This window comes from Sylvia atricapilla, chromosome 10, assembly GCF_009819655.1.
Source record: "Sylvia atricapilla isolate bSylAtr1 chromosome 10, bSylAtr1.pri, whole genome shotgun sequence".
In the NCBI taxonomy this organism is placed as follows: Eukaryota; Metazoa; Chordata; class Aves; order Passeriformes; family Sylviidae; genus Sylvia; species Sylvia atricapilla.
This window is the reverse complement of record NC_089149.1, coordinates 15,344,302-15,369,277: the sequence shown is the minus strand read 5'-3', so window position 1 is coordinate 15,369,277 and position 24,976 is coordinate 15,344,302. Positions and strand designations below refer to the sequence as shown.

Here is a 24,976-nt window from a genome sequence, read left to right as displayed (position 1 = left end):
CTACAGGACCTGTGCTCCAGCCCCTTCCCCAGCTCCATTCCGCTCTCTGCACCGGCTCCAGCGCCTCGGTGTCCTTCCTGAGCTGAGGAATGGGACACAGCGCTCCAGGTGTGGGCTCACACTGCCCTGGTCCTGCTGCCACACCAGTGCTGGCACAGGCCGGGCGACTTTGGTCTTCCTGGTGACCTGGCACACCTGGGCTCGTGTCCATGCTGTCAAACAGCATCCCCAGGGCCTTTTCCTCTGGGCCGTTTTCCAGCACACTGTCCCCCACCTGTAGTGCTGAGGGGGTAAGTACAGAACTTGGCACTTCGCCTTGTTGAACCTCACACAGTTGGCCTTGGTCCATGGATCCAGCCTGTCCAGATCTCTCTGCAGAGCCTTGCTGCGCTCCAGCAGATCAACAGTCCTGAGCAGCTTGGTGTCACCCACGAGTTCATGAAGGGTAGACTCAGTTAGTCACAGGACTTTGTGCTGGCCACCAAACCTGGGAGGTGGCTGTGGCCAGCCTGGCCGGGAGCACCCTGGGGCACAGCTGATGGATGGCAGGAGATGCAGCTGCAGCTTGGGGTAAGCTCACCTCAGCGCCCATGGCACCTGGCCCCAGAAAGCTCAGGGAGCTTCTCAGGGGTTGGTCCTTTTGACTTTACCCGTCATCCTTTGCAAAATGCATGGCTGATTTTGGTACATAAAGTACATGGAGGATTGGGTAGAATCAGTATTGCATCCTCCATAGTCAGGTTAAGCTCAGCATTGTTGGTCTGAAACTTTCCCAACCTGCAACTTAAAAATCAGACATGGCTCTTAAACCTGAAATTATTAATGCAGATACACTGGAGTTTTTATGTGCCCTGTGTGTCCTAGAGCCTTTTGAGGTGTTTCAAACACTCTGAAACCCAGTGAGAGGCTCTGTGGCACCAGGGAGGCTCCAAACCAGCTGGGTCTGTGCCAGCCAGCTGGGACCAGCTATGGCTTGTGGTTAATGACTGCTCACAGCATACGGGCTGGGGGGACACTCTCAGCTCTGCTGAAATTCAGGGCACATTGAGCTCAGCAGAACTGCAACAGAAGAGAGGGACAAATACAGGTGCTTTTAGGAATAAAACCCAAGTTCATTATGGCAGTTCCATTTTGCAAACACAAAGAGGAGAGGGAATGCAAGAGGAGAGGGAATGAAGGAGCAGAGGCAAAGCCCATTCTCTAAGCTGTTGGAAGATCAGAAAGGTGGGGAGGTGCTGAGCCTTGCACAGCAAATCTATTCCCTAACTTGTTCTAATGCAGAGAATTTCAGTACAAGTGGACTTGGGTTGTTAGAGTTAAGTATTCATGATGTGCTGCTTAGCCTAGTAAATCCATCATATGGAACTGCTGACTGACAAAACAAGCACAGTCAACATAGAGTGCCGTGGAGAAAAGCAGTGCATACTCTGACATTAGCTGATGGGTTGAAATAGCAGTTGTGTTTTTATTCCTTCCCCAGTTTAGAGGCTAAACCCCTCAGCAGTAAAAACAAAATTTGCACAAAACAGGGATACTGTTTAACAAAACATACTGTGGTGCTTTGGACTCAATTCCCTGCAAACATACAAGATTGTCTGGAGGCAGAGCTAGCTGTGGTCATTTAGTGTCTTCATCAAAGCAAACTTACTGATGGTACCCAACTGCTCTGAAGCAATTCATGAACAGGAAAGACCAATACAGCAACCAGTAGTATTTTGCCCAGAGCAACATCTGTGCTCCAAGCAGCTTAGTCTAACACTAAACAGTACAAATCTGTTGATAACACAATGTCAAATGGTAAATCTGGATCAGTGTTGCATATATCCAAGATTAAGCACTTCTGAATCAAAGCCTTCAACTCCATTAGAAAGAAATAGGTCTTAAGTCTAATCTTGGTGTAGTGGTGTTAGTGTGGAGTAACTTTGCTGATTTCACAGACCTTACATCATGCTAATTAAATGGTAACTGAGACGCCCAAGGTATGTCAGCCTGAGCTGTCTACACTCCAACTAAATCAGAAGTGTGGAATAAAGGCTAGTAAATGTGTCAAGACAAAATAATTTCACTAAATATGAATTTTATTGCTATAGTTATTTTGCTATAAATCAATAATGAGAATGACGACATATAGTAAAAGTGCAGTAAAGACAGGGAGTGCACAAGAACATAAAGGTTCTGGAGGGGAAACTTGTTGCATGCTACCCTCCATGACATACAGAATGCTGAGGAGGAAAAGCACAAACACATCTGAGGAACACGGGTGTGAATTTTCTCCTCTACTCCACTTGTGTAGCTGTGTCCATCACCTACTGAATGTTCCCTGAAGAGCCAACCCAAGTAAGCCAGTGTTGGATGGCTGCAGGGCAGCTCCATCTCGACACTGCTCGGAATGTGCTTCGGCACTGGGGAAGATGTGTCTTTGCTGGGAGTCACTGCAGTTGTTCTGCACAGAAACACTGCCCACCCTCCTCCACAGTCCATTAACCTTTACCCACTCACTAGGAGAGACTGGCTCTCCCTCAAATTCATGCAAAAAGAAGACAACAGCTATGTTTTCACACGGAATTAAGGATATTGGAGGGGGCCCTGGCTGACCTCTTTAATGTGGTCAGACTTAGCAGGAGGCTGAGCATTCCCAACCCCACTCTCAGGCTCTGTCCAGCTGTCCGTAACTGAGAGCCCAAAAGTAACAAGCCCCAGATGAACATGTAGACTCCATCAGCACCGACACTGAATTCTGAACTGCTGTACATTTATCCTTACCTCACAGTGTACACTGCACAAAAACAGTGGCACTGTGGTACCTGGGAACCTCCCATAGCTTTAGGGGACTTAAATATTGGCCCCAAAGCGGGAATGTGTGCTTGAGTACCATGCAAACATAACTGGAATTATAGTTATGAATGAGCGTTACAAAACAATCATTTCAATTTGCTCTGAAAATTATCTTGCTACATCTGTTGCCTTTTCCCATTGGTGTGGTATCACTGAACCTGGCATGGCAGTCCCTCCAGGCCCCAAATCCCATCTCATTCAGCTCACAGCAGCATCCACACCAGTTGCAGATACATGAAGTGCAGAGCTGGGCAGAGAAAGGCTGTTGATTAACGACTGTGTATCCAGCCAGATATTACTGTGGATCTGACCAAAGCTCTGCTCTGTACCTGAGCAACAGGAGACACAGGCATGTGTTCAGGAAGTAAGTCTGAGCTTCAACAACCAGGGACTTCAGGGGGCAATCCCCATGCTGCTGCTTTGTGCACCAGGATGTTGCCACTCCTGTCTCTGCAGTGAGATCAGAAATGTTACAAGCACCTGCAGGGAGAGAACTGTGCTCTTGATATCCTGCTTTAGCACGGTTTTGTACACTTGCCTTCTGGCTTCTAAATGCCTATGCTTCTGAGATAGAAAATAGTTCATAATTTTTGTATAAAAGCAGCCTATCCTTTCCAAGCCAAAACTAGAATCTTTGGCTTCAATTTGTGACGTGTTTTTCCCTTGAGAAGTGTAAGGCTATCTTCTTAATGGAGAATTACTTCAATTTCAACTTTTAAAAAGATAATTTCTTTTGGATTTCAACACAGAAAATTGTTTTGCAATCAACAATCTTTATTTCATATACTTGAAGAAACCAGAGACCTAGACAGAGTTATCACCTGGAAACACAAAAGACATGTTCCCTGCTGTGACTAACAGTTCTTTTGAAAGAAAAGCCCAAACCAAAACGAAAAACCCAGCTGATTTAACTTTCCCAATCATTATGAAATTTAAAAAAATCATATGATGCCCAATTGTTTTATACTCCCCTACTCCTTACAAGTTAAGAATCACAGAGGAAGAGAGGAGTTGGAGGCATTCTGCAGAATTCACTATTGCAAAGCACAAACCAAACACCTGCAATCAAATTCACCTCCTAAAGGGCTTTTTAAAAGGGTAGACATGTTTGTTCACTTACATTCCATCCCTTTCTGACCTCAAGGCTACCAGGTCTCTGAGAGCTTCAGTAGCGTACTGCAATTTCTTTTGGTTTGGACTAGCAATAGGAAACTTTCACTTTAGTCCTCTTTTGCACTTCCAGAATGTCCTTTCAGTACCTCTGACTGGCAGAACACGTGCAGCTTGTGTTAAACTGTGAAAGGACATGCTTGCACACTGGTGTACAGCTCGGAGCCAGCCTCCTGAAAGCAGTTTACCTTCCCTGGATTAGGCCACTCTTAGTAAAGCAGCCACAATGACATCTGTCTGTTTACTTCCAGTGATTCCACTTGGTTGAGTTAGTCCTAAAGCTCATGAAACCCTAGTGCTTCCCCTGGCTGCTACCCAAACTCTTGTCCAGGACCTCTATTGCTTAAATAAGTAGGATAGAACCAAGAGAGTTTTAGGATTAAATGGAGAAAATTGGGACTTCAGCTAAATTTATATGGGTGCAAGTTCTCATCTATTTTCATTTTTGCTAACATGAGACCCTGTGAACCATGAGGAAATCAACCTTCATCTAAATGGAAGCATAAGTAAGACTTAACATTAAAACAGTATGCGAATACAGGAAGCTAAAAGTGGAAGTATAAAAATAAGTCCTCTTACTGTAAGAACTCAACTTAGGCACCCTGCCTCATTTACCTGAACAAGAAAGCCCATGCATTTCTTCAGTGTTCTTTCCCTGCCAAGCACAGCTCAGCATGGATTAGAACAGGCCATGTAACACACAAAACAGCTGCACTCCAGGGGACAGTCTACAGCTCACTGTGTAGAGAAGCCATGCATCCAAGCAAAGACAGACAGGTTCCTTGGAGTGTTTTTCTCAAAAAGTCATGGAGGGAAGAGGAGACCTGCTGAATGTGAGGGGGAAATGTGCATACAGCAAACCCAGGCTCAGGTATGCTCAGAATTAGTTGCAAATAAGGAACCTGGTTGAGGAAACCTTGGTGGCTAGGAGGCAGGTGTCCTATCGTAGCCCTGGCAAGGCAGCTGATCTCAAAGTGCCTGTGTGCAAGGTCTACTTGTGCTGCTTGCCTCTCCCCTCCTGACTCTTCTTGCCTGCAGAGGGGCTGGCAGGCCCAACACAGCAAGAGCTGTTCAAGTTCCTTCTCCTCCTGCAGCCTCGGCAGAGCCACGGCAGTAACGAGCAGAGACACTGGACAATGGCTGCCTCCTAACAGTGCAGCTGGGGCAGTGTCTGAGCCTGCTGTTCTGCAGACACCTGCAAAGCTAAAGATCTGGTTCTTCCATCTGACCAGAGAAGAGTCATCTGGGATAAAGAGGGAGCTGGAACAACAAGCACTGCTTTTCCTTGCCATGGGTCATTCACATTTCTGGGAGAATAAAAGAACTGAGGAGTGCTGCCGCTTCTCAGTGCTTTGCTCATACATTCTCAGAGACAACTTCACCTGGATGTGTGTGAGAAGCAGGTAGAGGGCTCCACCTAAGAAAACATACTATCATCTGCAGTCAAGTCTGAAAACAAAAAAAAACCCTCAAGCATGGCAGACTGTCTAATGCCAAGGAATGTCTGCTGAGCTCTGTTTTTCCAGGGAATGTTTAAAAGCCAGTAGTATGTATAGCAATGCAGGGCTCCTGTTAACATCTTATTTGAATTAGATCTTAGACCACTCGCCCAAAAATCATTTTTCCTATGGTGTGTCCAGTAACAGTCTGTTCATAAAGCAGGTGACTGCTACCACGTGACACTGGTGCTCATATTGATCCTTGTAATTCTGAACATCAGACCACAATTCAAGAGCAGCACATGCCATCTCCAACCACTTAACTAAATGGTGCCTTTAAACTCTCATTAAGTTAAGAATCAGTTATTACGATGTCACTACTGAAAAATAACTATTGCATTTTTCAAAGTTTAACAGTAAACAACATTGCCAATATATTATTGCACACAATAAAGGGGTTTGGAACTACAGAGATAAGGGCAGGGTAATCTAGAAGACCCAAAATAATGATCCCAGAGCCATTCCAGTTGCTGCTCCAGCCAGCATGCCCAGTGCAAGATCGCCATCGCTGTCACGGTAACGCTCTCGAATGATGACATGGTTTGCAGGGGGCTGCCCATAAGGTCCTAGGAGAGAAGAGGTTGTGGGGAGGGGGCAAAAAGAAATGTGTGTCTTAATACCATACACTGCAATCTCAAAACAAGCCATTCTTTCATGTTTTTCTTTCAAATGAATACTAACATTTTGTCAGCTGCACAGGTAGAATAGATTTCTGCTTTGGATTCAGCCCCCACATTAATTAAACCCAAGGGTGAAGCAACACGTCTAGCCTTGTAACAGCTTAATACCTGTGAGGAAAACTCATCACAAATGTGAACAATTTGTAAAAGTGAACACTGTTCTGCAAAGAACCTATGATTTACTTGTATTCACTTCATTAATTCAATGTAAGAAAAGGGTCTAAAAATTTATTCAGCTTTGAAGTTAAGGCAAATAGTTTAGTTCTTCCCCCTTGCCCCCTCCCCCTGATAAAATCTTTGGCAGGTCTCAAGCCAGTAATTTGTTTGAAATTGTGCATCAGTTATTTACATTTACTGCCTACTGCAGTTCAGCCTTTACATCCTAGACTGATCTGTGGGGTGGTGACAGCTGCTGCATTTCTGTTGAGATAAAAATTGGCCAATAGTAAGAAATCAACCTTAGACTCAAGAAGCCACTGACTGACCCTTACTCTGTAACAGACTTGTACAAGCTTCACCTGTCATGTTTTCTGATTTAGCTCCTAGCTGCAAAGGAAACAACAGTACTGGTTTCCCTTCCAGACATTTCAGGGAGATTTAATATTCTTGAAAAATCCCACAATGGTGTTTTGTAACAGATTCTTAAGTAATCCGACTAAATCCAACTAGAAAAGGCTTTCACTGACTCTCAACAATGCATGACTGTCCCCCTTGAGAAGCATTATGTCACTGCAGAGAAGGAGCCATGGAGCTGGAAGTACAGGGGTTAAGTGAGATGCTGTGGTGAATCTGAACTATAAGATTTAGTTGCAGTCACCCTGGTGAAGGAAAACACTGAGCTTTGGTTACTATGCCCAACCAGTAACCAGTATCTTAACACATGGACTTGCAGACTGATCAGGGGAGTCACAGCTGCATTATCATATGGGTTTGGATTGATTTCCTGCTGGAAGTTTTTAAGAACAGTTCTTGTTTTTAAAAAGCTACTGCTTTTCATGACTAATAGAACACACGTTCCTCTGTGTCTGAATATACATCATCTCTATCTTAGGGCTTCAGTAACTTAGATGAAGAAAACTTTAAAAGTTTTCAAGGCTGATGCACCTTACTTATAACAAAAAATGGAAAAGGCAAGTGAAAGAACCTGAAAAATGTCAAATGGAAAACAAAATCTCTCTCAAAACTGAAATAAAAAATTCTCAGTAGAGATTCTTGTTTGCAGAGTCAGATCACAAACAATTAGTTTTCTCATTTTTATTACAACTCTAAAGCTCCAGTTCTGTAGGACTGAGGCTCTATACAAAACTAACCCTAAATTAAGGTGGCTATGATTAAAATCACACCCTACAATTTTACTCTTTGCTTCCTGTTTTTGAGATTGAAAGCTATACAAACCTGAACAGAGCAACAGAAGATTTCATGTGGCTGAAGTGATGTATTGCCTTACAGCAATTCCAGCACATGGGGAAGGAATCAGCTACAACCTTGTTGTGGGAATGCATTTATCTTTGAAACTTGCATTAAAATAATTAAACTAGAAAAAAGAGCAGCAGATGTATGAAAAGCCCCATCAATGCCCAATATGGAATACTGAATCACAAAATCACATCTTCTGGCTCTTATACCTTTCCTTCAAAAACATGCTGTAGATAAGACTTCTGTATTCTTCAAAAGGAGTACAAAGCAATGTAACTATGCCGAGATCACACTGGGAAGGTCGAATCCCTTAATACCAATTTCACTGCACTCCCTTTGTTGTGAAAGGGTGAGTGGACTTGGTGAGTGACAGTTACAGGTCAGGTTTCTTTCTTTGTGTGCAGGAGGGGTGGCTGGTAAGGGATGGTGATTAATAGAGCTAAAGCCAGGAAGATTGACTCAAACAGCTGCTGTGGGAAGGTGGAGGATGTGGCTGCTTACCTGGGTATGGGTACTGATAGGGAACAGCATAGGCTTGTCCATTGGAGGCATAGAAGATCTGAGGGCCCACCGGGGGATACGCACCATTGTACTGATCATAGCCATAAACCTGGGGAAATCAAAAATATCTGTCACACGAGTACACTTTGCTATGGATCCAATTAAGTACACTGGTCAATTTGATTTCCTTTCTAATGTAGTTAAAGTCTCACTAAAATATCCAGGCTGTCCTGCTATAGCAAATCTACTCCCTGGAATGGATTCAGAACAGCTGCTTGAAAAAATAGGCACTCCTAAGCAGCATTTGCTCTCTTCATTTCCTGGACAGGCAATGGCAAAGACAGGGCCTGGACCACCAGGCAGAGGCACAGCATCACTGCCAGCTTCTCCTCTCTGCCCTCATGCCAACAACAGCTCTGTGGGGAGCTCAGAAGTGCCAGGAAGGCAGCAGCCAATCCCAAAAAACTCCAGCCAACCATCCCAGAGGGTAGACTGCAAGCAAATGTCAGATTAAAGACAAATGCTCTAGAGCTGTACGTTTTAGAAGTAATTTTTTTCTCCAAAAGAGGAGGTTGCACATAGGAAGCTTCCAGCACCACAACTCGTTCTTAACAAGAGGGAGAGGCTGGAGCAGATAGTGCAACAAGCAATAGTCCTCCAAACTATCCACTCACATATTACTGCACATCACTAAGCACATGCAGAAATCCCCAACATATTCTGGTTTCGTCTCAAAGCTGTTCCTTCATTGCAAAAGAACTGTGTGTCCAGAACTAGAGTTATTGTGTTGCTGTGATAGCTTGGTACAACAAAAGATCTTTATGTGGAAGTTTTTTTAAAACAGTTCTTAGGTGGAAGTTGCAGCTCCAGTGATTACACCTATTTCTAAAACTCCTAATCTTACACCTTTCCAATGGTTGCACAACATGGAAGTGTAGTTACACTTCCTTATGTTAGAAGCTGCACAACGAATATATTTGAAGATCAGCCAAATAAATTCTGCCCTGTCTTTCAGAAGCTTTATTTTCCAAGTTTTATTTTCCAAGGAGCAGCCACACATTTATACCCCTCCGAACCAAATGTGCCTCATCCCTTTCAAAGGAAATTGCATCGCTGGATGGAATTAGAGCAATAGAGCAGCAATAGATTGGTAGTGCCTTACTCTCTGCTGTTGTAAAAGCTTGAAAGCTGGGTGTGAGAGTACAATGCAGCACTCTGTGAGTGCTTGGAGGAGGCTGCTCCTGCTGCCTCGCTGATGTTAATGCCTCCTGACTGCAGCTCTTACCTCAGGGGAGGGTGTGGCATAAGCTGTGTAGGGAGGAGGGGCCGAGGAAATGGCTGTCTCATCATACATCACATCAGATCCCACGTAGCCCTAAACACCATGGAGAGAGAGCAGTTATCACCTGTTTCTACAGACACACAGAGCAGTCTAAGGATTAGAACTTAATGACCCCAAAGAAAAAGTAACTTCTAGCCACACTGGGTGTTAAGAAAGCACTGTGTACCTTGTAAAGGCTACAAAAAGAAAGTACCTGGAGAGTAGACCTGGAGGAATACAAATTCCTGATCAAACACAGGAAGGAGCCATATGTGTTTGTGCCACAGACATGCATATGTGTACATGCAAGCACACTGGCCCCTTCCACCATTGCAGAGCCTCAGATTTAGAAATGACCCTCCTGTTCATTTGCTGTCTTCAGATAAAGAAACTGTCACAACTAAGCTGGCTGCTTCCTGGCACCCTAGAGTGCTATCACCAAGTTCTGCAGAAGCAGGCAAAGGAAACAAATGCAGTGACCAAAAGGGGAACTGAGGCAAAGCTGGTAACACTTGAGTCCATTTAGAATAAGTTCTCAAAGACAATTAAGATTTCTTGCACTACTCTTGTATTCTTGCCCCTAATATCCAAAATCTACAGTGATACTCTTATTCCCTTTTCCAAGGCAAAAGCCAACTCCCATTCTTTAATTCAACATTTTAATAAATCAACAGCAAATGTTGTATTAACTCTTGGACTAATGAAACCATGGCATTTGAGGACATAATATGGTTATAACCCAAGCCAAACTCATGGTGAAGATTCTAAGGATTGCTGAAACACTGTTAAAATACTCTATGAAGTGGTATTTCCATCACCTGAGGAATCTGCTCACAACTTAGGAGTAAATGTGTTCCCTGCCACAGGGATCTCTGTAAAGCAATGCACAAGACTGCAAACACCTCTAAATGATACCGTTCTCAAAGCTAAGGTGATCACCCTGCTGTTCCAGTCAAGTTAGGAGGCACTACTGGATGCTTGGAATTTTTGAAAAGCATGTCACACAGCTACAGACTCAAACCCACTTACCCAATTAGTCCAAGTCCTCGCTGGACACCTTTAATAGCTTTGGAAAATGCTAATTTATGTATCTACTTGTGTAGAGGGCTACCTGCTCTACTTTGAGTAGCAGGGGTCTGCCTTGGCTGACCAAGGTCAGCACTGCCATGTTCTGGGCCATCTATCAAGGCTGGCAGCAGTGCCAGAGGCATGAAAACAGCACTTCCCATCTCCTGAAACCAGGAGTCCCCATCTCACACACAGGTGAAACAAAACCCCTAAAACGAGAGCAGACAGACCATGAGTGTTGTGTCCTCTGCATGAGGACAAATCCTCCACTTCTCATTTAAGGCCACAGGCAGTGTAGCATGGCTGCAGTCAGAGGCAATCGTGTCTGGAGTGGTTGTGCCATGACAAGTGTTTGCTTTGGGTATCTACAAATCTGAGTTATATCATCTGACAGATGTACAGTGGCAATGTTAATGTGACCCATCAGAAACTGAAACAAGCTTCCACAAAACACAGCATTTTCCCTGAAACAGAAACACCTTGGGCTGGTTCAGCCTAGTTATCCAAGGAAAGCTAGTGCAGCAGAGTACTCTAGAAGGCAGTCTAAAGGAAAAACAAATTAGCAATACCCAAAAGTGGATGGATGTGGCTGCCCAAAGATAGAATTCTCCAGAAGACTCACAAAGAGGTGTCTGTGATTCCTGATTCTCTCCCCAGCAAGCATGGCAATGCAGAGGTAATACACTCCTCCTCAGCATGCCTGCACTCCCCTCCAAGCATCTCACTCTTCCCCATGTCTCTGCCAAGAAGCATCCCACAGTGGGATGCATCTACATTAACAAACAGCTGCTGTGTAGTAAGCTTCCTTTAGCACTGCACCCACCTGAAAGGCAACAAACACTGGGAGTGAAAAGTTCATTTCTGCTGGTTGCAGAAGATTTGCTTGTTGCCCACAGCCTCAGTGCCCACAGACCAGCTTTCCAAATATTCACTTCCACCCAGAGAGATCATTCCTGAAAATCAGTATTTTCCACACAGCATGTATTTTATTTGCCTGGATTTGGCAGCAAGGGATCCTGAGAATCATTCCTCTCCCCACCCATAAGCTTTCCTATCATGCTCATGACCTTGGTTTTCTCTTGCAGAGAAGGATGGAACATGATTTCAGAACTAAACTGCTGGACACACATAACACTGATGTGCTGTTTCTCTATCAGGATAAACTCTAGGTAGGACACTCACTGTGTTTGTTCTGGCATCCTGGAGAGCAATTTTCCATGCCCTGCAAAGAAACCCCATTGGTTAGTGGAACACTGATAAAAATTAATGCCATTTTTTAATTTCAGGTCAATGAAACAATGTTAGCAACTAGAGGTACTGCAGGAGCAGAGTTTGAGATACTGCATCTGTCCAAGCCTAATGAGACAGTTAAATGCACAAGTGTTACACCAAGACTGAGAAATAATTACTTTCTTTGCAGAGCTGAGAAAGAACGAGGAGGAGCAAAAGGAGGAATGGATGCAGTTTTGGAGGTTCCTGCTGGAACCACAACAGGTAGGAAAAATGCAGTCATGCTTAGGATGAGGTAATAGGAAGAGCTGCACCCCAGCAGGACATTCATCTGTGCTGATTAGAGCAGGGGCCTTGCTGCTATTGCAGGTCCCAGGAGGTAGGAACACCTCATCCAGCTCCCTCCACGGGGCTGGGAGAATGCTCCATGGACCACACTTCTTGGCAAACTGTGATCACAGAAGTTATCTAACTCTACACAGCCCAGCTCAGCTGAGAGCTCACAGTAATGGAATATTCCTCCTATTGCTACTGGGATGTCCTTGGGCTAATGCCACATCATGTGCTCTTGAAGAATGGCAAAAGTTTAAAAAAATCTGTTTAGCAAGCCTTGCATTAATCATATTAATCAGATTCTACTCCTCCTCACTCTTCAGTGTTTTCAGTGACTTAACTTGCAGTTAGTTTGCAAGACAACTTCTAGGAGAGCTACTGGGTTTTTTGTCACTGAAAACCTGCTTTTATTTGCTTGAAAACTTTCTTAAAACATATCTCTGAAAGTTAGAATGGAGGAAAATAACTAGGGAGAGAGATAAAGGGGGATAAAAGAGGGAGGAGCAGCAAAACCATTATTGTCTGACTGTCTTACAGGCAGTCATCTGCACTCTCTGCACAGAGGTTGACTGTCTTCCCATCACGGCAAACAATCTGCAGTAAACAGTCTCTCTGCTTCCCCTCTGGAGGCTGGAAATCTGAGTGAGAAAAAAAGAGATGAGTAATGAAGTATGAACAGCATTACATGATCACACGTACAAGAAGAGAGTTTATGCAGGACTGGACAAAATAAACTAAGGCCAGCTGTAGCTGCCTTCCATGGCATCAGAACAAGTCCCAGAAGGAAATTTACTCTTCGGAGTGTCCTGAAAGTCTGCAGCTGTGAACACCTTTCCTACAAAATGTGTCTCACAGCAGAACCAATCCATTCTTAGCAATAGTACTCTCCAGCACTTGTGTCCTTCCCTTGTGTCAGCACCAAGTGAAGCACTAACAAATGCTAGAAGTGAACTTAGGGAAAACATATGCTGAGGTTTCGCTTTTCCAGCCCTGCCTCTCCATCCAGCCAGCACTGTGGTTACACCAGGAATGCTCTGTATCAGACACACAGTCCTGCTGAGAACATCCCATCCTCCTGCATGAGTGGTAAACTGTCCTCACTGAGTTTTAACAGAAGTGTGAAACCCTAACCTGATCTGACACACCATGATACCACACCCTGGGTATCTCCAAAGCAGTTTAGGAGTTGGTGGCGTTGAGATTTTTTTGGAAGGTGGGGGGATTCAAGAACAGTGAAGCTGCAATGTTTTGGACATGTTTACATCTGCAGTAGTGCTGTATGTGGTATGCTGGGCAGGCACTGAAGGTGTAAAGAATCTCTGGATACACAAATCCTGAAGACTTCATTATTACCTCGACATTCATTCCCCACTCTGAGGTTGATGCAGTGGATTCGCATGTGGATTTTATCTTCTAGATCATGGCGATTTTGATCATCATAGAATATTAAGCGGCCATCAGACCACAGATCAAACCAGTTCTTCTTCCAACGCCGTAAAATCGTACCTTAAAAATCAGACAGTCATTTTGGAGGGCACACACTGGGAAATATTTCTGTCCTAAAGTTAATAAAAAATAAACCAAGAAATCCTTCACAGGTGCCTCACACAACATTCCAAAGTGCCGAGCAAAATCCTGTATTACAACATCCTCACTTGGGAATTGGAGAATTAGAGGGTGCCATAATTTATCTAGGATTCAAAGCCAAACTGGTTTTAGTTCAAGTGCATGACCTGACGCTTGAGTTCTAACTTGCTGCAGCAACAAGCAGAGGGCATGATTAATTGAAAGACACTAAGTGAGGTGTCAGGTAAAGCTTCTAAGTCCCCACTTATACAGCACTAATTACAGAGCAGCATCTGAAGCTGAATGCCAGTCAGAGGTCTCAGATATGTTTATATCCTGTTTCCCACTGGAGTACCCAAAGGTCACAGGGGAATGCCGTCATGACACGTCATTATGTGACGTGTCCTAAAAGTAAAAAGACAAAAAGACAACAAAAACAACCCCCAGAACTAGAGGCTTGTTTTAAGAAAACCTGGGAATTGCTAAGCTGCTCTGATGTTTTCTGAAGAAATCCCAGTGAACAGGGAGAGAAGGAGGAGAAAGACCCATGACTTACTTTGCCGGAGCAGCCATCCACTCTTCACAAACGCCATTGTTGCTTAATCTGGGAAGAAGAGGAAGGAGGAGAAAAGCAGTTTTCAGTATTTCAGAATAATATATTAGAAAGGGGCATCTCAGTACCATCTATTAGAGCTGCGTGTACCCAGCTCACGTTGCAGAGACGCAGCAGATCTCAGCTGAAGCTACTCGGTATGCACAACTGGTGGTGTAGGACGTAACAAATGTGCAAGTGCTGCGACCCAGCCTGACTGTCAGAGACCACCCTGATGTTTAACTGGCAAACAAAAGCTTACAGCTACTGCTCTTAGAAAATGGGGAAGAGACAGACTGGAATGACTGCTTCCTGACTCACCACCAGTTCCCTTCAAAGTTGTTCTCTCTGCTTACGTGTACTTCCTGTACTCTGCAGTCTCAAGTTACCAAGCACCCTCACTTCTACCTGCCTCTCCTTTTTGTTTTCTGTACTTCCTCTTCTGTGTTTTTCATTCACTGGCTCAAAGTCCAACCAAAACAGAAGCTGAAACATTTTAATCTTAAACAGGAAGGAGAAAGCTGTTTTTATGACTTGTATTTCTTTCAAATCATCACTAGCTCACTCCAAGAAGAATTAAAGCAAGCAAAAGATAAGCCCATAAAGTAAGATTCTCAGTTCTCCTCAGCTTTTAAATGAAGCTTGAAATAGCACGGCAAGCACTCTGTGTTAAATTCAACTTATCAAACATGACATAAAGTACTCGGCCACTGCATTCTGGTTTATGAGCATGCTGAAAAAAGAGATCAAGCATGGGATATATTGGAAAATGAGGTTTTATTTTATAGCCTAATGGTGTTCTGATTATTGTTTCAAAAGAGATTATAAAAACGCAACTATCTGTGTGCAATTGAACTAGAAAAGCAAGAACAGAAGCATTTTAAGCCTCCCCCGAGAGGGTTGCTTTCTAGAAATTATTTGTGGGGCCCATAAGCCAATATGAGAGACAGATTCTGAAACCTAACAAATAACATTCTACTGGTAGCAACATAAACATAAAACATAGAGGGGGTGAAAGGTGGCAGAGTAGATTTGATAGACAAAGGAACTCCTCCCAGACAAACCTCAGCAGAATGTGTTTAAAGCTGAGGAGAAGGGAGAAAAAGAAGAGTTTTGTAATCTTCTAGTAAAATATAAAGATAGTAAGCATCCATCTGTTTCCTGATCTAATGGACACTACTTGTAGCTGTATCCTCTTCAGAGAATTGGGCAAATACTGTAGCACACAAGTATATATAACCATGAAGAGTTCATATTTAAGGAATGCCACATCCTGCACAAGTTTGAATATGATGGTGAGAACCACCTGCAGGTAAAATTTGAACTCCAGGATAAACCTCTTATTCTTGAATTTTGTACCAGCCTGCTGGGAAAAGAAAGATTCTGCTGAGAGCCCAGTGAAGGCGAGTGTCAGACTTCTGTCCTGCTCACCTGGTCCTGCTCTGGGCTCTGAGCACACTCTTGTCACCCACCTACAGAGAGAGAGCTCCAGAAACAGAGGCAAATTAACTCTTCCAAAGTAACAAAGCAGTACAAAGGACCTGAGCCTCATTCTGCCACCACCCCAGTACAGGCTTCTGTCCCCTTGATTCTCCTTCACAAGGAAAGAGTCTACTTGCTCTTCATTTTCACAGGAATGAGTGTCTCTAATGGTGTTTCCATGTCTTCCAGTTTGCCCAATAAACTGAAATCACTATTTCTGGAGGTTGTTTCACAGTCTATAAGCCTAAAAAAGAATTTTCATGAACCTCAGTTCTGCTGCACGTAGACTAAGCCATTGAATGTTGTTGCTACCTTTTAACCTACTGTTACACAATTGCATAATTAGATTTAACTCAGACACAAAAAGGGGAAGAACCAAAGAAGAAAACCTCTCTCTTGACAAATTGAGTTCTGCCTGTGATTACAGAACCACTCACTAAGTCTCACATTCAGAATGTCTCACAGCTGTCTAAAGCTACAAGAGCAAACGGGGCTTCAGCAGCTGTACAGCACCTTGCATGTAACCTAAGAGGCAACAACTACCCTATCCCAATTCAGAGTTTAAGTGCCCAAAAGTTCACCTCTGGAGAGAGCAAGGAATCACACAGAACAATCTGTCAACACTTGGAGTAGGAGGTGCAAAAAACAATTAGATATTCTTCCCTGTCCTTTTTAAGCACAAGGGCTCATTCGAAGTCCTTCGGTATTCACAGTCCACCCACATGATGTTTAAAAGCGTATTTGCAGAGCTAAAAGGGAGCCTAGCAAGATCAGCTGCATCTGAATAGTATTTGCTTGTTAAACTAGCCCAGTGCCACTAACATGAAAAATGGGACTTTACCAAAGATAAATTAATTTATAACGAATATGTATAAAAGTGTTTTGGTGACTGAAATCTAAAAGTAGCAGCACTCTAAACTGAACTCGAGTTTCCAGTAGATCCAGCAAAGGGTTGGGACTGTTCCTGTCTGCTCTCTGGAACAGCAGTTTTCTGCATGGAATGTAATGTGGAATATCCAACAGTCTCTTCCAGTCCCTTTCCTGGAAAAACACACTTTAAAACCAATCAAGTGTTTCTCCCTGCAGCTTGTAATCACTAGAACAATTGTGATTACTGCAGTTGAGCTAACTGGACGCGATCCTGCGATCCGTGTAGGTGGAGAGGGCTGAGACACCGGACCCAGCTACGGAGCGGTGAGCAGCAGCGCCCACAGACACGGCACGGTTACTTTACTCTAATACTTCGGGGAGAGTTCAGGAAGCACAGCGTTCAAACGTAACCCCACCCGCCCTCTCCCGCTTTGAACAGCGCAAGTTTTCTATTTCTGGAGCTCCCTGGCTCGGGCCCAGCTGAGCGGGCCCTTCCCCGGGAGCCGCCGGTGCTCTCGGAGCCAGCGCCCGGCGCTAGCGGGGCTGCGGCTCGGGCCCGGCCCCGCCCGTGGTTGGTGCCGCTCCCACCGGGACAGCCCCACGGCAGCCCCGGGCCCGCCGCGGCTCTGCCCGCCCGGGGCACGGCGGCGGCTCCGCTCCGTCCCCGCCCGCTGCGGCCGAGCAGCGGCCTGGCCCGGGCTGCCCCCAGAGCCGCGTCTCGCCCTCCCCGCCGCCGGCAGCCGGGCCCCGGCACCGCTCCCGGCCCGCCGGGTCTGCGCCCCGCTGACCTTGGCGGGCCGCCCCCCGGAGCCGGGCCCCCTTTGCCCCTTGCCCGCCGGCCCTAGCCCCGGCCGTACCCCCGGCCCTACCCCCGGCCGTACCTGCCTCTCCCCGCGGCCGCCGCCGGCCCCGCTCCGCCCGCGGGCAGCGCCAGCCCCGTCCTGACGTCACCGGGAGCCGCCGCCGAGAGCCCGCGGGGAGCGCGCCGGGCCGCCAAAGGCTCGGCCCCGCCGGGCGGGGAATGTGCCCGGGCCGCCAAAGGCTCGGCCCCGCCGGGCACGGCGGGCGGGGAATGTGCCCGGGCCGCCAAAGGCTCGGCTCCGCCGGGCACGGCGGGCGGGGAATGTGCCCGGGCCGCCAAAGGCTCGGCCCCGCCGGGCGGGGAATGTGCCCGGGCCGCCAAAGGCTCGGGCACGGCGGGCGGGGAATGTGCCCGGGCCGCCAAAGGCTCGGCTCTGCCGGGCACGGCGGGCGGGGAATGTGCCCGGGCCGCCAAAGGCTCGGCCCCGCCGGGCGGGGAATGTGCCCGGGCCGCCAAAGGCTCGGCTCTGCCGGGCACGGCGGGCGGGGAATGTGCCCGGGCCGCCAAAGGCTCGGCTCTGCCGGGCACGGCGGGCAGTGGGACGGTGACCTCGTTCCCGTTAATGCCTGTCTCCGCCGCGACACGCGCTTTCCCGGCGCTCTAAATCCATCGGCTCCTACCCGGGCCAGCGGCTGGCACGGTGTCGGCCTCACGGCACTAAGGCGATCAGGGTTTTTTCTTTTCTTCGACAGTTTCTGATCTCACGCCATGGAACCGCACCAGAGAGGAGCTGGCGCTTTGTCCAGGCGGTCACGCAAATCCTGCAGGGCAGGAAAGGCTGGCTGGTCTGTGACCCCTTACATAAGGCAGGCAGGAGCCGGCCGGGACCGTGCTTGCACGGCGCCCTGCGCTCTCCTGGGGTCAGTGCTGCTGCACGCCGCTCCGCCGGCGCTCACGGGCATGCACTGTCACCAGTCCATTAGCTCCAGCACTCCAATTGTGTTTCCATTTCTAACGCAAAATGTATGAGATAGTTACTGTGGCAAATGAGAACAACCTCTTATGGAGATGTAGTATTTCCCTTGATTGATGGAATTTCCTATTAGAACTTTAACCAGGCTCATTCTGGCAGCCTAGGAGGGAATACCAATATTATAACTACTGTAAGTAAAAAGAAAAAATATGTAATTAATTTGTTCAATCAATCTCTTTAAGATTAGATTATACAGAAATAATATCCATCATAGTTACAATTTGACTTAATCTGTCAACAAGCTCCTCAACTTCCTCTTACCCATCTATTATCTGTTCTTGAGCACAACAGCAGTTCTAACTAGAAATTACTTAGAAAGCCTGTGACCGTGTACTTCAAGGCTATAGTGTAGCCTTTGCTTTCATGTATCTCTGAAGGACCAGAAAAGTGGTGTAGGCAGAACAGGAGGGATAGAAAGAGATCATCTGTCTGTGAAGAGAACAGGTTTCAGAAACCACCAGCAAATGAGATTTGTGTAGGTCAAATTCTATTCATGTAAGAGTCTTTCTGTGAGGCTAAAACTGAAAAAATATTTTCATTAATGGAGGTATTAGGTTGGTGGTGGAAGGCAAGACAACCTTTACACCGGGGAAGGGAGCAGTTTTCTTCTGGAATGAAAAATACTCCTCGTGAGGATTTGGGAATGCAGCAGATCCTACTCTGGGTGAACAGTCACTAGGAGACAGCTGCCTTTTTGGCACAATCAAAGCATTGCCTCTCTGGGTTCATGTAAAACTTTACTTTTCATGTTAGGTTTAAAATCATTTTAAACTTCATCAGACAACTGTCAGGTGTTTCCTGAATGAATTATCTCCGTGGGCACAGAGCATCAGGACTGTTTTGCAGCTGTCTGGGACCATGTCCTACACTGTACCCACGTTGGAAACTCGGCCAGGGCTGTGAACCCAGCCACAGGAAGAGCCACATCCCATCTGAGGGTGCAGGAAAGATCAGATCTTCAGGCTACCAGAAAGTGAAATATATGCTGGAAACACATGCAAACATTTCTTAGGGTTATCATTCTGAGATCTTCTGAATTAAACATGTTGGGCTCCTCATTTGCTGAGGAAACTTTGATCAGTGAGTTTCTAATTAGCTGTGCTGTGGAGCTGAAAGCCTGAGTATTAATACCCTGAGAAAAGAACTAGAATATTTAGGTGAATACTATTACAACTAGGGATTTCTTTTCAAGTCATTTGGCAGTGAAGTATGAAAGTGAAGGCTTTTGTTCAAATGTTCAGCCTGTTCATAATTGCACTGTCAGTCTGGTAACATCCAAAGCATGATGTAAGATTCATCCCTCACTAAGAATTTTGAAAAAATGTTTGGAATGTTAAGGACTTACCAAACCCTGTGTTTTTTTTAATCCCATTCTTGTCCTGAATCAAAGCAACCAAGTCTGAAGTTCAACTTCCCCATCGTAGTTACAATATACCAGTTAAAACTGAACTGGCAAATTAAATTTCTAAACACTTAAGAAATTGCTATTTGGAAAAATGTATTTGGAAAAATTGAGCCATATGTGACTTCTAATTCTTTGTCATAATGCAGCTGACATAATACATCTCTTCAATACATGCTAAATTTTGATTGCCACCAACACTGAGCATTCGAATTCTCACAGTCATTTGAGGGTCTTTAGCTGAAATTTAAATTTCAAATGTCTTACTTTGATTCATAAAATATAATTAGACTCTAAACCAAGCATAATATACATTTGCATTAAGAAAAATAATTTCCAACTAAATACATGCCAGCATTATTAAGTATTACAATTAATGCTATTAATATTACTACAACTAATACATGCTCAATCAGGCTAAAAAAGTTTTTTTTAGAACCAGCATTGCTTACAAGTTAATGAAATGAAAAGCTGTAAAATCAAGTAAATTGTTATTTGACCAAAGAGCCCTGCCTGCAGCAGAAGGATCAGGAGAGCTGCTGCTGGAGAACACCTGAATAAGGAATTCAAAGAACTAGGACTCCAAATGGGTTATATGGTTATTATTTATTAGTGTTTCAGAGCTTAAATATGAAGGCTATGGGCAACTTGACAGTAGTTAGCCATTAGGTGAGAATAGCAGAGAAGGTAGGCCCAGAAATAAGGCAAGCTTGATTAACTGTTTGGGGAACCAAGCCAGGTTGCAATAGTTTGCACATAGCCTATAAAGTTCCTGTGATGAAAGGGAGATGGAAAAGAACATATTTCTGTTTTTCCAGAAGGTTGTATTGTTTTAGTTGTATTATGTGTATAATAGTCCTGAGCAGAAAGGTAAATCATAGGCTTGGAAAAACTCTTTCTGCAGACTGCCTTAATACACTTTCATGTCTCCAGTGGAAAAAAATCTTGGCTTTCAGTTCCTGTCATTTCTATGGGTAATTCACCGGCATCCATGATTAAAATTCCTTGCAGAAATGACCCCATGGGATCAGTTTGTCTTGTGCTGTCACATGAGAGGAGTGTCCCCAGCTGAAGGGGTTCCTGTGGGGTCGTATGGAGGTCCTGGACAGGATGCAGAGTACAGCTTTCCCTCCTGAGAACTACAGACAGGTCACCCAGCAGGAGTATTGTCTTACATGGGGGGAGCTGAAGTGAAGGGCATGGATTTTTTAAATTGCTTTGGGTTTTGTTCCGCTCAAATCTGCAAAACATAATGTATCCATGTAGGAAAGCATAAGGCAGAACTGCCAAGCACAGCAGGTGTATAATGCATGTGGAATGGGCAGTGCTTAGACCCCAGCACCACAGACTGCAGCACGTGCTAATAGCCTGGGCACTGTGATGCCTTGGGATTTTAGCTTTTATGTGTTTCATGTATTTATAATCCTGAAATTCTTCAGTGTATAACTCTAAACGCCATACACAGTGTGAGCTGCTGCTTTCCCAATTTGGTCAGACACAATTCCTCTCCAGGGCTTGGAATCGAGGACACCTCACTGTCTCAGGCCCCAAGAAATGTAAAACAAAAGTGAGTTGACGGGACCAAACTTGGGGTAAATGACTTCATTACCTGAAGCTGTAATTGGAAGGTTAACCCCCAATATGCAAATGGATCAAATTATAAAAGTGTGAAAACTTGTGTCCCCTGGTCCATTTGTGGGTGTAGCCCCTGGGTGGGCTTTGTCTGCCCTAAATGTACCTGAAGGCCCTTCAATAAACAGAACTGCTTTTTATTCCCTTGATTTTGTCTGGCCTCTGTTTTCAGGTAGTCCCAACAAGGAGCATTTCTCTTACATGGAAAGGTTGAGGAAGTTCAGCCTGTTCAGCCTCGAGGAGAGACCTCTGAGAGAGGATCTCATTACTGTGCATAAACATCTAAAGAGGGGGTGCCAAGAGGATGGAACCAGGCTCTTCTCAGTGGTGCCAAGCAACAGGACAAGAGGCAATGGGCAGAAAATTGTGCACAGGAAATTCCACCTGAACACGAGGAAAAACTTTCTTGCTGTGCAGTGCTGGCTCACTGGAACAGATTGCCCAGGGCTGGTGCAGAGTTTCCCTCCCTGGGGATAATGCAGACCCCTCTGGACACGATCCCATACCATGTGCTCTGGGATGACCCTGCCTGAGCAGGGATCATGGAGGCACACAGTGACTGCAGGCACATAGGAAGAGCTGTGCCTCTTGTCTTCCCAGCTGCCATTAACCTTAAGAACTGGATTTTGCTAAAGGTGATGTGAGCATCAGATGTGTTGACAGAACAGAGAAACAGTTCCAAAGCAATTCGAGAACACAAGTGCCTTAGGAAAAGTGTATTTTCGTAGAAAAATCTGTGAGCTAAGGCTTGAGCAGGATTAGCTCTTGCATACCGACAGCAAGGGTGAGAGACTTCCCCGGGTGCATGAGAAGGCAAGAGGAGGGTGCTCCTCCTTGACCTCTAACTGAAACCATACTTGCTCTCCTTTGCCTCCTCCTGGCCTGTGGTTTGTGGAGCACTGGAGACACCTCATTTCTGCAATGAAGAGACCTTCTCAGACACCTAGTGCAGAGGAAACAGTACAGAGAGGAACATTCAAATGAGAGGCGTCTGCAGCTTCCTGGTGGCCAGCGTAGCTCACTGGAAGCCAATTGCAGAGTACACTGAGGACAACAGACAAACAAAAAGACCAGCCAAAAGCTGAGGAACTTTCTGGGTGAGACTCTGGGATTTCATTGTCAGCTTCCATTGTTCAGATCTGATTAAAAACAAACTGGCAGGAGAAAGACCACATGCTTATCAGACATCCCTGCAGGTCACGCCACTAGAAAGCCATTTCACTGTCACTGATGTGGCCTGTTTGGCAGGAACAGAGTTTTGGATCTCACTTTTATTCGTAGGCAGTTTTGAAAGGCATGGGATTATCAGGGATGGGTTAGATCCTTTGCAACTTGCAGAAAAGTTCCTGTCTCTTTGCAGCCATTCTGAAGAGGAAGAGAAGAAAATCTCAGTACAAAACATTTCTGTATCCATTAATAACCATGTATGTGCCTGACAGCCAGCCACCATCAGTGGGAGCATTTCCTCTGAATTATCTAAGCTTTGACTCTCACCTTTACTTTACATTGGCTGTACCATTCCATTAGCATTTAAAGACAGTGCTACATGCACAAAGAAGATTTGCAGTCATAGCCAAAAGAAAGATGTGTCAAGGAAAGAAGAGATCAAAAGAATAATTACACCTTATTTTCACTGAGGGACTAAAGCACTGGGATAGCAAGGATTCGATGCAGTCACCTAGAAAATCTGTGCTACTGTGGTGAAATGGATTTACACCTCCCCTTGCCAAATGTCAAATATTTGTGTTCCCTCATCAGACTGCCACAGTCCAATGGCCATCAGCAGAGAAGCTCCTAATCCATATTTTGGTCTAGGACTGTTTTTTAGCTGTATCTTCAGTTACATGCTGCTTGTGATTTGGACTTTGGAAGGACTGTTGGTGAGGGGGCATCTGTTTTGCCTAATTTCATTCTTGAAGCTTGCTGGAGCTGGTAAGTTAAAAGTCAATTCCCTCGTCTTACTCTGAAGACCTGGTTCTATTTGTCTTCAAACACACATTGAACCTGCCCTCTCAAACCCAACCTGCCAAACATTGCAATCAGTAGAAATCACCATGTCTTCAGAGGCTTTTGCATTAGGCCCCATATTTTTTCCCTTCTCTTCCAGCAGTCAGATTGGAACTGGCATGAAGTGGAAGATAAATATCCATTGCTCCTTGGGAATTAGTGTTCTGTGTGCTACACTGATATGTGTGAGACATGCTTGTGTTTGATCTCTGCTTTTCCTAGGGACAGACTCCAATACCTGCCTCTCCCAGAAGCCTCTGCATGCCTTTTGATTAACAGCAGGAGCTCTGGCTAGGATTAGAGCTGCTTGACTGATGGTATTTTATTATACAGCTGAGGTATTCTGTTTTTTTCCAAGTTTCATAGGAAGCTCAACAGTTATTTTTCAGAACCAGAGCCCTGTAAGAGGGCCGGTGTATTTCACATGCCCAAAGCCAGGTACTCAGAATTCTTTGCTAAGAATAATTTCTGCCAAGCTGTGCATTCCCACTGAGGTGCTCTGACCACATTGCAGTGCCAGGGCTGCTACCCAGCATAGTGCCAGTGGTTGTTGCTAAGACAAGCCAGGAGCAAATTATCTCCTGCTAGACAAGGAAAAGGCCAGCATGGAAGTGTGTCTCATAAGTGTCTCTCTTCATCTACCCCTCTGTATTTAGGTCTTCTGAATGATCATTCTCATTTATTCTTGTCCTTTTTGAACCTCCACTCAGTCACTTCTTGGACTGGATATTTTGCACATACACAGATATTGAAGCGAAGACCTTCTAGACCTGTGGGCTGCAAGAGTTAGAACAGAGAATTCAACACTTAGCACCAGCATTCAACTTGTAGAGTTAGAAGGAGGTGGGCACCTGAGGAAGCAACCAGGAGTATTTACTCATCTGAGCACAGCTACAGATTGCATATCAAGCTGCAATGTTCCATACATAAATCTGACTGCATGGTGGCTCCCTTCCAGCCTGCCCTTAGATTTTTTGCCTTTTCTAGAAAGGCACAAAGGATGGAAGTAAATGTCTAGGCTGAACTAAGAAATATCCCTTCTCTGCCTCACCACTAACATGACAGCACAGTGTCTGGCAGTCTAAACTTTGCTAAGATTGGATTTGAATCAGAGCAGAAATGTTCTCTCTCACTTCCTTACTCTGTCAGGTCTGGAAGTGTTTGCAGCTAGTTGTAAAATGCAAGCAAAATGAAAATTGTGAAGATTTCCATTTGAAGCACATGAAGGTATTTCCCATATGTTAATGTGTCAGACCAGCATTAGAATGTAGTGAAGAATACTATAGAATGCCTGTTTCTGCAGTAGTCCATAAATCTAGGAGGATAGCAGTCTCCATATCAGTGTTCTTTGCATATACAAAAGCTTTGGAGACAATTACTTGACAATTCCTATGTACCTTGCAGAAAGCATTCACCAGAAAACAGTGATGGGAACAATTAAGCTCCAGGCATGGAGCCAATATGCAACTGATTTTAACAGTGTGTGGATCAATTGCTGAAAACCTCATCTGTATAGAAAAGGCTTCTGAGCACACAC

At 45.1% G+C, this 24,976-nt stretch overlaps 1 protein-coding gene across 3 annotated transcripts; it reads right to left on the bottom strand.

The window, feature by feature from the left end:
* Positions 1–3,588: 3,588 nt before the first annotated feature.
* PLEKHB2 (pleckstrin homology domain containing B2) lies at positions 3,589–17,523 on the bottom strand. 3 transcript variants are annotated; one of them, XM_066326047.1, is made up of 8 exons: positions 17,445–17,523; positions 14,176–14,223; positions 13,407–13,559; positions 12,589–12,691; positions 11,673–11,712; positions 9,387–9,476; positions 8,102–8,192; positions 3,589–6,070 (listed from the first exon to the last, which is right to left on the bottom strand). In XM_066326047.1, the coding sequence occupies exons 2-8, from the start codon at positions 14,210–14,212 to the stop codon at positions 5,934–5,936; spliced, it is 651 nt and encodes a 216-aa protein (XP_066182144.1). In that variant the 5' UTR covers positions 14,213–14,223; positions 17,445–17,523; the 3' UTR covers positions 3,589–5,933. The 3 variants fall into 3 exon arrangements, with proteins under 3 accessions (XP_066182144.1, XP_066182141.1, XP_066182143.1); XM_066326044.1 differs by having other exon boundaries at positions 8,102–8,210; positions 17,445–17,521; XM_066326046.1 differs by lacking the exon at positions 17,445–17,523 and adding an exon at positions 14,323–14,501 and having other exon boundaries at positions 8,102–8,210.
* Positions 17,524–24,976: the final 7,453 nt, after the last annotated feature.

Bases quoted from the DNA above. Each gene is read 5' to 3' on its own strand.
- PLEKHB2 (XM_066326044.1), bottom strand. From the start codon at position 14,212: ATGGCGTTTGTGAAGAGTGGATGGCTGCTCCGGCAAA. The intron at 13,560-14,175 runs GTAAGTCATGGG...CTGATTTTTAAG, and splicing joins TGGATGGCTGCTCCGGCAAA to GTACGATTTTACGGCGTTGG. The intron at 6,071-8,101 runs GTAAGCAGCCAC...CTTCTCTCCTAG, and splicing joins CTATCAGTACCCATACCCAG to GACCTTATGGGCAGCCCCCT.